Below are 12,979 nucleotides of genomic sequence, written 5' to 3' on the forward strand. Positions count from 1 at the left end.
ATGAACAGGTCCTGATGTGTTTGAACAGGATTAAGATTTCTGCTCTCTCCTACACTTCCAGGTAAGCACTGTGACGCTCTTTACGGTTGCATTCACATGCAGCCATAAAATTAAAATTAAACATTAAGTAAAATAGCAAAACATTTGCTGTGTGTTAAAGTTCTTTCATCATGTGTGGAATGAAAGAACTTTAACTGAACTTTTACCATACCTCACCGTCAAATATCCTCCACAAGGGTTTTAAATGACATTTTGAACCTTTTCTTCCTGGAATCTTCTTTTCTTCTTCTTTTGTCTGTTCCTTGTGTTACTATTACACAAGTACATCATCCCAGCATTATCTCACTCCATATGTGTTGTGCTAACACTGAACAAATCAACTCAACCTGTTAAACTAACAACTTAAGTGTAAATTTGTCAGTTGCGTGGCTGTGTGATGGGGCAGAGCAGCAGCACAGTTAGGCTGTATTATAAACGCTGTATTATTAAAGCCATCGCACAGAAAGCTGCCGTGATTAAACACCTTTCTTAAAAAAAAATAAAGAAAAAGAAAATATCTGTACAATAGTATCATGTCACTCGGGCTGGCTGGGATATAATGGCAGAAATGACAAAATCACCACTCCTGAGGCAGTCATAGATGTTATTATCACAGAACATCCCTTGTTTTGAGATCCCGTGCAGAGTCAGATAGATAGAAATGGACAAATAACAAAAAGCAAAAAAACAACAGTGGCTTTGTTCTGTGTGTCTCTGTGTGTGTGTACCTGGTAGGTGTCCCACAGTCTGATTGTGCAGCGTAGTGGAAGCTCCCTCATCAGGAGGTTGTTCATCCAGCGGAAGGCGAACTGCAGGTACTCCACCTCGTACTGCTGCATGTGACGGTGCACAGACTCTGTCAAAATAATAATCACAATTTAGAAAAAACAAAACAGTGTCACACACAGATTTATGTTTCACAAATCTACACTGTGAGAAGCAAAAATATATAATAGATATCAATGTTTCCTTTAAGCTTTCACTAAAGTAACGGTGATATTTACGAGTATGGATTCTTTCATAGTCACCACTACCATCAAACCCACTCTGTTTATAATTAGTCAGTGTCATATGCACACACAACAGAGCAAAAGCTGTACATCAAACTGACAGGGGAAAAAAAGAGAGTATTCACTGTTAAACACCGCTCCAAAGCCATTGCATGTCAGTCCAATGAGGAACAGAGTACACATATAATGAAGGTCAACAGCATCCAGAGGTGAAGACAGAAGGCATTTAACGTATAGCGTGAGTGGTTATTATTTTTTTTGACATTACTGCTTCAGAATGAGCTGATTAAACTTGTATGTTTGGCCATCATTATACAAGGTCAGTCTGTGCAAAGCCTCCTGAAACCCCCATGGGGTTTCTTGCCAGTATTTCAATGAAGCAGGATACATTTGCTGTTTGCAGTTTGTGCTCTGCGTAACCATGGTCACATGTGTCTTTTTTTGCTTGTTTGTTTGATTTTTTGCAGTTACCAAGCTTGTTTAGTTAAGATTAAATTTTCACAATTCACACACACATATATATATATGTATGTATACGTGCGTGTATATACAAAGTCAGTCAAAATAATGTATACACACATCAGGAAAAAAGGGTAATGCCATCTGTTGGGAAAACATTGTACAACAGTACACAGTGTTATCATAATTTGATCAAACTTCAAAAGAGGTATCTATAAGTACTTTTATTTTTTACTTTTATTATTTATCCATGTTTTTCTTTTCCTGATGTGTGTATACATTATTTTGGCTGATTATATATATATATCTATATATATATACACGTATATATAGCTATTCTCCCAGCAGATGAATACACATTTGGTGTCACTGCAGATTTCCAGCACTGGTGTAGTGTGTGTGGAGTCCCCTCAAAATACACTACATGTTTCATGTTCACTGGAATGAGGGATCATGTGGCCATGTGTGCATCATTAATACTGATGTGTTAGTTTTACATCAGGCCTTCACTGCACAGTCAATGTTTATCCAGTCTTTTCAAATGCTTTTTTGAAGATAAGAAAAATACAGAACATCACCAGAATTATTCTTTCCAATAGGGATTATGAATTCTTCTGTGCGCATCAATTTAACTTCAAGAGGGCAGTTTCTACTTCCAACAAGCCACACAAGGAGGGGACTATACGCTGCAGCGGACAGTCTCAGTTGGGTGCCAGTGCGAAGTTCAGATGTCAGTATCAGTGTCAGTGTCATGGTATGGCAAGCTGGCATGAACACTGGCAAAGAAGAATGGATGAGATGCAGCAGTGTCAGTTGAAAATGCGCTGCATATGGGGCTGCGACACCCAGAGCGGCTGCCTTTGTTCCTTTCTCTGTTCTTGATAAATGTTTGTTTTATGCATCTTTACATAACAATAGATTAAAAATACCACTCAGTATTCAGCGACTCCCTTTTTCATAGTCATCAAACCCATGACACTCATTCTCTCTCTCTCACACACACACACACACACACACATTATAACTGAACTGTAATTAAAGAGCTGTCAGAGAATCTTTGAGAAAAGCCAGTAAGGGAGGAACTATGGCATCCTCTTCTCTCACACTCTGTACTCTTAATCAGAGCTGACTGACAAGCACATACACACACACACACACACTCAAATACAGCTTTAATAAAGCATTAATTGGTGAAATATTACGTAAAATATTTCTGGCACAAGAACACATACATTGTTAGTCTCAAACACACACAGCAATCACTTGAATGACACCTGTATTCCATTGTTCTCACATGTACGTTTAACAATTAAGCACACACTCCAGCACACGAGCAGAGTGCGAAGTAAACACAAAGCGATTATTTCTCACTCTGCAGTTTAATTATCACATGCTGCTGTAAAAGCATAAACAAGGCGAGCTCATTAACGACAAATGCATCGTGGTGACAGATCTTAGCTAGCTGCCAAACAGAGAGGGAGAGAGTAGAACAACTTTAGACAATGTTAAATTACACTAATGAACTTGCTCTGCCTAATATTAGCAACTTCACCAAACACAGTGAGGAGGAGGTGCACGGTGGGGGAGTAGAGGAAGGAGTCATTTGTTATGAGGACTTATCATGGCAGGAGAGAAGAGGAGAGGAGAGGAGAGGAGAGGAGAGGAGAGGAGAGGTTAAATTTTACAAAATAAAAAGAAAGAACACAAAGGAAAAACTGAAGTACTAAAAACTCAGCACACTGGGTAGCGTAGTCATGGGGAGCTGAGGGAAGTTGAGGATGACATCTCTCATAGACACTGATTGACGGATGAGTCTTGCTTTCCTTCCTACTGCTGGTTAAAGTTTACCACAAAGGCCACTACGAGAGCTACTCTGCTACTCCACAGTGGACTGTAGCCCAAGTGCGGCTGGACAGCAGGAGGTCAGAGGTCGTACAGTGACTAGTGAGCGGCTCCCAGGATGCTGCTGACAAAGCCAATCCTGCCTGACTTCATGCTCTCCTTGGTATAAAACGTAATTACAGTTATAAACCTTTTTTTTTATTTCCTTCTCTCTGATGCTGTTGTTTTTCTTTAACCAGTTCACTTTCACTCCATCCATTCTAACAGTACTGCTTTATTTTTCACCTTTGTCATTTGCTTGCTCTTTCACAGCCAACTATTCAAAACAACCTCTCTCTCTCTCTCATCTCAATGTAACCTCTACCCATTTCTCTTATATTTTAGTCTTGCCAGTTTTGGCACCGATTTAAACAGGGCCCTGTTTGTCCAGGACTGCTTGCTTTTCTGTAACCAGAATCTTGCACACTAAGTCAGTAACCACACTGTATACACACAATACTTTGTGCCAGTCTCTGGTTATAGTTGACCTTTTGTTAATCCTCACCGCCGTTAGTTATTGTTTCTACACCTGTCAAGCTTTCCATCCTGGCTAAGAAGATGTGCAGTTTGCGATGATAATAGAAGCAGATTTACCAGTGTCAGAAAATGGGTCCTTGATGTCAGACAGAAGTAAACAAAAGCAGGCTTCTCATCTCTAGCCAATGACTGTTAATTTTCCCAGCTAAAATGACAACTGTTGCTCACAGATTGTACTAAACAAGAATTGTACTCAAAGGTTGGAGCTAAAGTTGCATGTTATTTTTAATACTTGTTTGTAACAGTATGTTTTCATTTTTAACATTACAGGAAACAAAGTCCTTTAGGATGAGGACAAAATTGTTTAGCAAATGCCATGTTATCTTTGTTAATGTTGTCTGGGGTTCTCACATCCAATTAAGACGGGGGCTGAGTTAATAAACTTTCACAGCCTCCAGAACAGTAGATATTAGGAGTGACTGGGGTGTTTTTTTAGCGCAATTTTTAATTCCACCCACTGATCTAAGCTAGACAGTTAAGGATATGCTAACTCAAACTTTACTGCACTACTACTACACTTACTGCTGCAGGCAGTCAGCTGCCAGTACCACCCATTAAAGTTCCTTCTCATAAAGGTTGCAAAGCTACAATTGGACAATCAAAAAAAAGAGATCCAAAAGCTTTTATAGTGATATAACTTTTAGATTAGCCTATAGATTTGGTATAAAATATTAAAAATGAGACTGTAATGAGAGACATCTGTGAATTTATCATGAAATAAATGCATGTAAAATGCTTGAAACATGAAAAATATAGTATGTTAAAAATGTAAATGTTATGCTGCCAAAAGCAGAGAGAGCAGAATACAGGGACACTATAGGGTTGGTGTCCTGAGGTTAGAGGACTGTGTAGGAGGACAGAAAAAGTTTTTTCAATTGACTTCTGGCCAGGTTAAACAACATCAGAGCAAGACCTGGCCTGAATACTGCTTTAAATAATGGCAACTTTTCCAACAAAAAGAAACAAAAAAGGAAAACACAGGCTCCCAAAGTGTGAATTCATGTAAATCTAGCAAATAAACCATTCCATTCCAACACAATAAACAAATACATCTGTAAAATACAGATGCAGTATTAATGGCAAACCTATAAAAACACACTGCACCCCATTCCTTTCATTATGCAATACACTCTCACTATCACTATTTATATTTTCCCCACAATTCAAGCTAAGAGCATGTGCTGCCAGTGTGTCCCTTCATTTGCATAAATAAATTCACCTTTGGGCAATTTGCATGTTGATGAACTTGTGCTAATGCACTTGCATGCAACAAATACACAGAAAGAGATAAGGGAGAGATAAAGAGATCAGAGGAACATTATAGGCATGCCGACAAAGTGGCTTGTCTTTTGAGGAGGTACATGTGCTAGTCAAGCAAGGCTAATGGGAGTTAGCGTCACTTATTACAAGTAGGATAATTACAGCAAGGGGGAGTCTGAGGGAGTGGCAAGCAGAGAGAGAAACAAAGACATTTCAAAGTAAAAGCCTTCCAACAATATCACCCACTGTTTTCAACTAAAAGAATCTAAAAAGAAGAAGAAGAAGTAAATCAAGAAAAACCTTTGATATTAATTAGACCTCATTAATTTCAAGTTCAATTCGAGCTTACATCATGGGGCTGAATGTACAAGAAATTAATTAAAAAAATCAACATCCAAAGTACACCTGCAGAAAATTTTTGCAGGATCTTTTGTGCAAATATATTTCTATCTTTGTCATTCTAAGAATGTTGACCTAGCATGAATGCTCATTTGAGATTTACAGTTTTATGTTCCTTAATGGAGTCGAGGACGGGGCACCTTTGCAAACGCCATCTCAGTCATAATTCTTGAGGGAGAAGGTAATGTTTTTCCACCCATTCCAGGGCTTAAACTGTGGACATTATGGTTATTAAACCTTATGCTGGCAACTTTATGCAATAAATTACAATCACGTCGATGTGTTTAAACTCTCAGAACTGTGCAGTTTTAACTCGGTGAGATATAGCTACTACCATTGATCAGAATCGAAAATATGTAAAAGGGTAATCTCAACCTGGCTTGGGTTAATGCATTAATGTTGCTATGCTGACACAGCAGCTCCTATAAAAGGTAAGGAAAACACTGTCCAAGTGTCAAAATATTGATCATATGATACATTTGAAAACAATGTATTCCTGTGTTGGACATTGTATTTTTTGGGGGGGGGGGGGGTTCAACAGCTAGTTGAAAAGCAAGTTAGGTTACAGGGAGCGAAGAAGGAAGAGGAGGAACAAAATTGCTAAAGCCTTGTAGCACAAGTCCAAACTTTTTCCCCCTTTTTCATCCCCTTTTTCTGAGGATGTGGGTCATAAAAAAACTGAACATCATCTTTCTTTCTTTTTCTGTGAATACAAAGGATATGTGTGTGTTTTCCTCGTCTCTGGCAGATATACACTATAAGACGAGCTAGATGCATTCGCTTTAAAGAGGCCGAGAGACGACGACAGAGAAGGTGGTGCGAGACAGACAGGTCAGCAGTGTCCTCTCCCAGCTGACCCAATACTGCCAACAATAATGCAATGAAGCGCTGCTCTGAGGTCAAAAACATCTCCTCCTTTCTGCCTTCCCACTATCCTTTGTCTCTCCTCCCATCATCTTAACAAATACCCAATAAACTACTAATGCCTTTGCATCAAACACCTGACTGATTCAAGGCTGAAACAGAATACCAGAGTCCTCATAGCAACAGAAAAAGCATTTTCTTTTGCCTCTCTGGGAAGGTGACTGGAGCTCTAATGGAGAATGATAGATTTGTCCATTTTGCAACATATTTTGTCTAAAGATCTAAAATTAATGAGATTGGTAATCTCAAAAGCAACATTAAGAAAACAAGAAAAAAACTAAAAAAAAAAAATCGAAGAAAAATAGATTCTACATTTTTTTTATGATATCACGAGTGAAATCAGATAAATCTGCACCAGTCGCCAAAACATCTGCCTGTTGTGAACAGTTATCGAACTGCATAACACTCTGGGTAACCATGCATCTGATAAGTGCTGATGGGTAATTTTGGAAGAGATGATGAGAGGCCGTTGTTCCCAAAAACAGATGTGGTGTCGAGGGCGAAAAACAATCCTGTAACACAAGATAAAAGCTATCTGTGATCTCATTAGAGGGGGTAATGTCAAGCTAGCGAGGTATAAAATGGCTCTGCCCCAACTATGATGACAGGGCACTTATGGTATAAGATGCAGTAAAAATGTCGAGTCATTTTTTATGTCTTTGCTGTGTTATGGCAGAGCTTTCGAGAGGTGGGAGGACTTTGCTTCTTCTTCTTTTCTTTTGTCAACTTATTTTCTTTATTCCAAAGAAATGAAACACACACTCACTCGTACATGGATTCGTATGCATACAATCTCACAGACACAGGTCCATACAGAAACTTACAGGGTCTTTTTATACACGCAGACAACAACATGCACCAACACTCTCACACATGCACACCAACTTTCTCGGACGTTCTCACTCACACCGTCCATTTGAATGCAGCGGGTGATTCTTCCCCTCCCTGTAGCTGACAGAGCGGGTGACAGCAATGTCGGACAGCACCAAGGTTAGCCTAGAACATGACCATTATACAAAGGCTTGCTTTGACAAGACCTTGTTTTGCGCAATGCATCGTGGGCCACTATGAATTTCACACACGTTTAAAGAGACAATGATAAGTTTGGATATAAACCATTGAAATCATATTTACACATTCATTATTTTGACAAAATGAAAAAGAGAAGGGGGTTACAAAAGAAAAAAGCTCTGCTGCTAATTAACACTAAGTTGCGAGAACGTGTGAAATGTCACTGAGCTTTGTTAGAGTACACTCAGCATGCACAGATTAACTTCCAGCCCCCAGGAGGCCATTGTTTTGAGCTAATAAACACCAGCACGTACACAATTCCCAGACAGTTGTGTGGAATGACAATTAACGAGACACGATGGAAGCGTTGTGTAATTACAAACTGACTCAAACAGCAGAGGAAGTGCGAAAACAATATTACTTCCAAAAGTTTATCCATTTTTAGCACAAGATTTCAAACTATCATAGAAAGTTTAAGCATTAAAAAGTTAAAAATCAAAATCCTCATTAAGACAATATTTTTATTTTAGTGATTTTTCATTTTCCCTTCACCTCCCTGTCACATGCAGATATTCAAGAGCTAAACATAGTCTTGCTCATGCCCTGAGGTAAAACGAGCACACTTGGTTAACGTTGACAGGAATGAGGAAGACCAATTTCAGTAGGCCGTCTATCTACGAAGTTTCATGCATTTCATGTACAAGGACTACTGTGACCTCTTTCAGTGTATTATCAGTATAGTCACACATATACATGAGTACAAAAGTGTGTGTATACTCTTTGTCAGACTACACAATATTCTCATATTTCAAAAATGTTCATAGGGTTAAAAACAGAATTTAAACTTACACACTTGTCGTTATACAGTTTATGAGGCCATGAAAAACAAAATAAAATATAACTGGCTTTGGGAAATTCTAGATAAATCAATGTTTTTTTGTTTGTTAAAAAAATACAGCGGAAAAAAAATTGTAAAAGACGCCTGTTGTCATGCACGTGAAAGACAGAAGAGAAGAGAAGCAACAGGGGAGAGACAAAGAAATAAATGGAAATCAAGTCAAAAGGCAGAGCTGTGAGAAGAAAGTACTTCATGGATGGGTGGGTGGATGGATGGATGGATGGATGGATGGATGGATGGATGGAAGGCAGTTGACTCACCATCAATCCTGCTGACTAGCTCCTCCAGGGCCTTAACTTTTCTCTGGATGCCTGGCTGGGCAAACGTATAGTTGTCCTGAGGAGAATCAAAATCAGACAGTCAGACAGTATGGATTGAGGTTACTTCTGCAGTAGAGAAAATAACAGGTCTGAAATATGTAATTTTTTTATACTTTAAGGATGATCAGCTTCATTAAAATCAACAACAAGAAATACATAGGTCTGTAATTAGTAAGCAGATCGTGTGAATGATGAGCGCTGCCATTAAAATGTACAAGAAAAAGCAATAGAAACAAGGCCTAAGGAGCAAAAGCATCTTAGAAAGATTTGCCAGATTTCTCTGTAATTTCTTTGACAAGCTGTGCAACTGATCCCTTGTTGAAAAACTAACATGATTTGTTTCACATTGATGTTTTGCAGCCATTTGGCCTGGGAGTCACACTCAAGGGGCTTGAAATTTCAAATTTTCACTTTGAGAATTCATTTTCAAAAAAAGTGCAGTAGCCATTACAGATACCTGGCAGGGCCCATTTTACACCTCACACAAAGCCACCTTTAAAAACAGTAAATAGAGAAAATGGACTACCCAATGAACACTGGCGTGATAAAACATGTGTGGCTGTGGCCTTGAAGACAAAGCAGAAAGCTGACTGTGAATGCAGCCCTCAGAGCATAACAAGTGAGCTGTGAATAGGTCCTGGCCTCAGATTCGGCATGAAGTGGTGCAATACTCAAATATTTCAAAGAGCTGATGGCTCTTTGCCGATGGCTGAGGTTTCATTTCATTACCGTCCCTTTCAAGTAGTCACAGTGCCTCATCTCGACTGAATAATGACAGCTGGTTATCAGAGCAGAGAAAATTAGATGGTAGAAGTGATGTCTATAAAGCCACATGCAAGACTAAAAGCAGATAGCTGGACAACAGGCGGGTATTGTCCTAAATGATTATTTAAGTATTAAGTTGCTGCATTGGGTGCAAGAAGAGATAAACTGCTATGTTGCTTTTTTATGTTAAGGTATGACATTTTTGCAATTAGGTTGTGACAAGATACAGAGCAAGTCTTCTCTTTGTTCTTTTTCAGTCAGCCAGTTCTGACAGAGTGCAGCCAGTGAGGTTGCTTTATCCTCTCTGTGCTGTGGGCATGACAAGGCTAACTTCACTAACATGCGAACCAGCAGACAAGCAGCAGTGCTCTACTGTTTGAGAACAGGTGGGAGGAGTGCAAAAAGAGAACAAACAAACAAAAAACAGATGGTGAAGGCAGTTGGACTGATACAAAAAGGGAAATCGTCTCATCTTAGATAGTTTAGGTAGTTAGGCTTGAGACCAGCTTAAATTCTAAAACGAGGTAATTAAATGACGAGTGACGAGAGCGCCACCCAAGGACCTACTGCAGACATCATGACTGACACCACTGAGGGCTGCGTACTGTAGTGGAATAGCTCTTCTCTTAATACGTGATGGGGCGTACCCAACAGTAAGACATCTCACACCTAAGAAGTTTTTCTTTTTTCGGATCCTTGTCATGCATGGAATTTTCTTAAATTGAATAAATGTAAAGCATAAAGCATAGTTACAAATTTTAACATATAACTGAGAACAAATACCAAAAAGATTTCCTTAAAATATTTTAGAAATTCTGGGAGAAAAAACTGAAAAACTTCGGTTCATCTTGAAGACAATGAACCTGAATATGATCACAGTAGTGGGCAGCAACGGTCAGTTGAACTTGAAAAAGGGAGAACAGCACATAAGTATTTTGTGTGTGTGCACCCAAATACGCACACACAACAAGGATTACGTTTCCTTGAGGGGTCATTTCAGTGTGGCTGGAGAACAGCTGATGTGGCAAAGTCTCCAACAGACGGAGAGAGAAAATGAGAAGGAGAAAGAGAGGAGAGAGAAAGAAGGTGTGTGTGTGTATGTGTGTGTATGTGTGTGGGGGGGGGTCATTTAGCAATAAACAGCTCCAGTTGTCCTTCAGGCTCAGCAGAACCAAGGCATGTGTGTCCCCCTGAGTCCATCACTGGCTGGCAGAGTAGAAGACACATGCTCTCTTGCCTGTTTTTCCTCCATCTCCAGCATTTCACACCTTTTTCATTCCTCCATAGCCTCTAAATGTGTCATTACTTCTTTTTCCTACTCTTCTCATTTGACACATCCATCTCTAACAATTTATTAACTACACTACAGCTAGTTCAATATAGGCCAATGTTAGCTGATTACACATTTTTTTCCCTTTCTGCAGTGTGATACAACATATATATAACAGTATATGTGTACCCACCCGAAAGCAGCTTAATCTTACAAGAGTGCTGTATCTTGATGAATTGATTTAGCATCTGAATAACAATACACAGCTGATAGACAGTAACCATGACACATGCCAGGCTCTATTCTTCTCTCTATCACTGCTTTTTTTTTTTTGCGATGTTTGTTTATTGTTTCCACGCATTCTTACTCCACTTCCCACCATCTTTCATGCTCTACTTTTATTTTTTTTTTTTTTTGTCAGTTTTATTACACCTTGTCTCAATTTTGTGTCTTGAGATTCTCTTAATCTCTGGCTCTCATTCTCTCTACCACCCCAGTGTTAATGCAGTTTGGTGCTAAGCAAGTGTGAGGACCAGGACAAGTAATTACATTTGCATTATTGAAGCTGCTGGCTTTAATCAACTGCCCTTCCTTCTCTCTCTCTATAGTTTTCTTTCTTCTGGTTCTATACTACCTATACCATTAAAATGCTCTCTATAGGCCTCACTCCTGTCACTTGCTCACTTTTATTTTTCTCTATGTTGCTTTTCAGTCAGTATTATCTTTACTTTTTCCTTCATCTTTGATGTTCTCATGTTTATTCCCCCTCTGTATTTTGTGGCCTGCCTGGAGTCCAGACCTCTTTGCACTGAAAATGTGTGGTGTGTTATAAAGCAAAATTACAACAGAGACCCTGTACTGTTGAGCAACTGAAGATGTATATCAAGCAAGAAATGAAAAACAATTTCACTTTCAAAACTTCAACTATTAGTGTCCTCTGTTCCCAGATGCAGTGTGGTTTTAAAAGGTGATGGAACACAATGGTGAACCATTATCTGAGTTTTTTGGGGAACATGTTGCAGGCATTAAATTTAGAAGTATGAGTATGATTAGAGTGTATGTTACAAATAAATAAAAAAAAAATACATTTTAACTGTTTGAACTTCAAATAAATTCAAATAATAACATAAATAAAAATTTATAGTTGAAATAACTCTCTCTGTCAATGTCTGTCTGTCAGGTATGGAGTCCTAAAAGTGCCAGAAAAAATATTGACTCTTCCTTCATATTAATTGTTCCGCATCTTCCCTCCTCTCATTTCTTCCTCTCAAACTCTTACCCTCTCCCACCTTCTGTTCTCCATTTACTTTTCTATTTTCATCATTTTGGAGGTGTTAATGAGGCTAGACTTGACTAAGTGTTTTGAACATGCTATTATGTCTCCTCTATTTTGTTTTGTTCCCTGGTGTTTCATTTTGTTTCATGCTGTACTGCATATTATTTTGTGACTGATTGTTGTTTGGTTAGATTTGTTCTTTGTTTTGTTTTGTTTTTTTTTAATTTCATCATTTCTGATGAAACTACATTGCTAATAACAATGTCCTTTATAATTTTTCCTCTTTTTTTCTGCATTTACATTTATCTATTTCCTTCTTGTTACCTCTCTGTCTTAACTGTTTCATCTCCTCCTCTTCCCCATCACAATCCCACTCCCTTCCTTCTCTTTTCACTCTCTCACATCCTATATTCCTTTGTCTTGTTTTCTATTTTCTCACTTCTTATGTCTGTCCTTCTTCCACTTGCTTCCTCCCTTTGTCACATCCAATATGTCGGCTCTTTGATCAGCTGAGGCAACAGGAGGAAATCAACTCACACTCCTTCATTATTCATACATTCTCCTCTTCTTCTGCCATCTGTCCATCCACCACATCTGACCAAGCAAGTAAGTGTAACTGCCCCTGCTAACCGACATGAACGACCAGACACAGAGCATACAAACGCTCTCTCTCTCTCTCACTGAGGTGAATCAATAGCTCCTCTTCACCTCTCAGTCCATTCTATTAGAGACAACAATGACTCCACGCTGGACTAAGATTGCCTCCTATTGTGGTACCGGATGTCTATCAGCAAGTTGGACAGAAACAAGACAACGCTGCAATGGAATGCGTATGTGTGAGAGACATAAGGACAGAGAGAAGGAAGGCAGGAAGTAGGGAGAGAGAGAGAGAGAGATGACAGGTCAAGATAAAGGGCAGACAATAAACTG

At 39.0% G+C, this 12,979-nt stretch overlaps 1 protein-coding gene across 5 annotated transcripts in view; it reads right to left on the reverse strand.

The window, feature by feature from the left end:
- The window catches only part of tbc1d22a (TBC1 domain family, member 22a), a 105,635-nt gene that overhangs the window by 32,376 nt on the left and 60,280 nt on the right, over positions 1-12,979 (reverse strand). For all 5 annotated transcript variants that reach the window (XM_046379796.1, XM_046379799.1, XM_046379798.1 and 2 more), the window contains 2 exons: positions 8,679-8,754; positions 768-895 (listed from right to left, as the gene is read on the reverse strand). In XM_046379796.1, coding sequence (XP_046235752.1) covers positions 768-895; positions 8,679-8,754 — 204 coding nt within the window. The remainder of the gene's footprint in view (positions 1-767; positions 896-8,678; positions 8,755-12,979) is intronic.

Source organism: Scatophagus argus, chromosome 22, assembly GCF_020382885.2.
Source record: "Scatophagus argus isolate fScaArg1 chromosome 22, fScaArg1.pri, whole genome shotgun sequence".
NCBI classification, from domain to species: domain Eukaryota; kingdom Metazoa; phylum Chordata; class Actinopteri; family Scatophagidae; genus Scatophagus; species Scatophagus argus.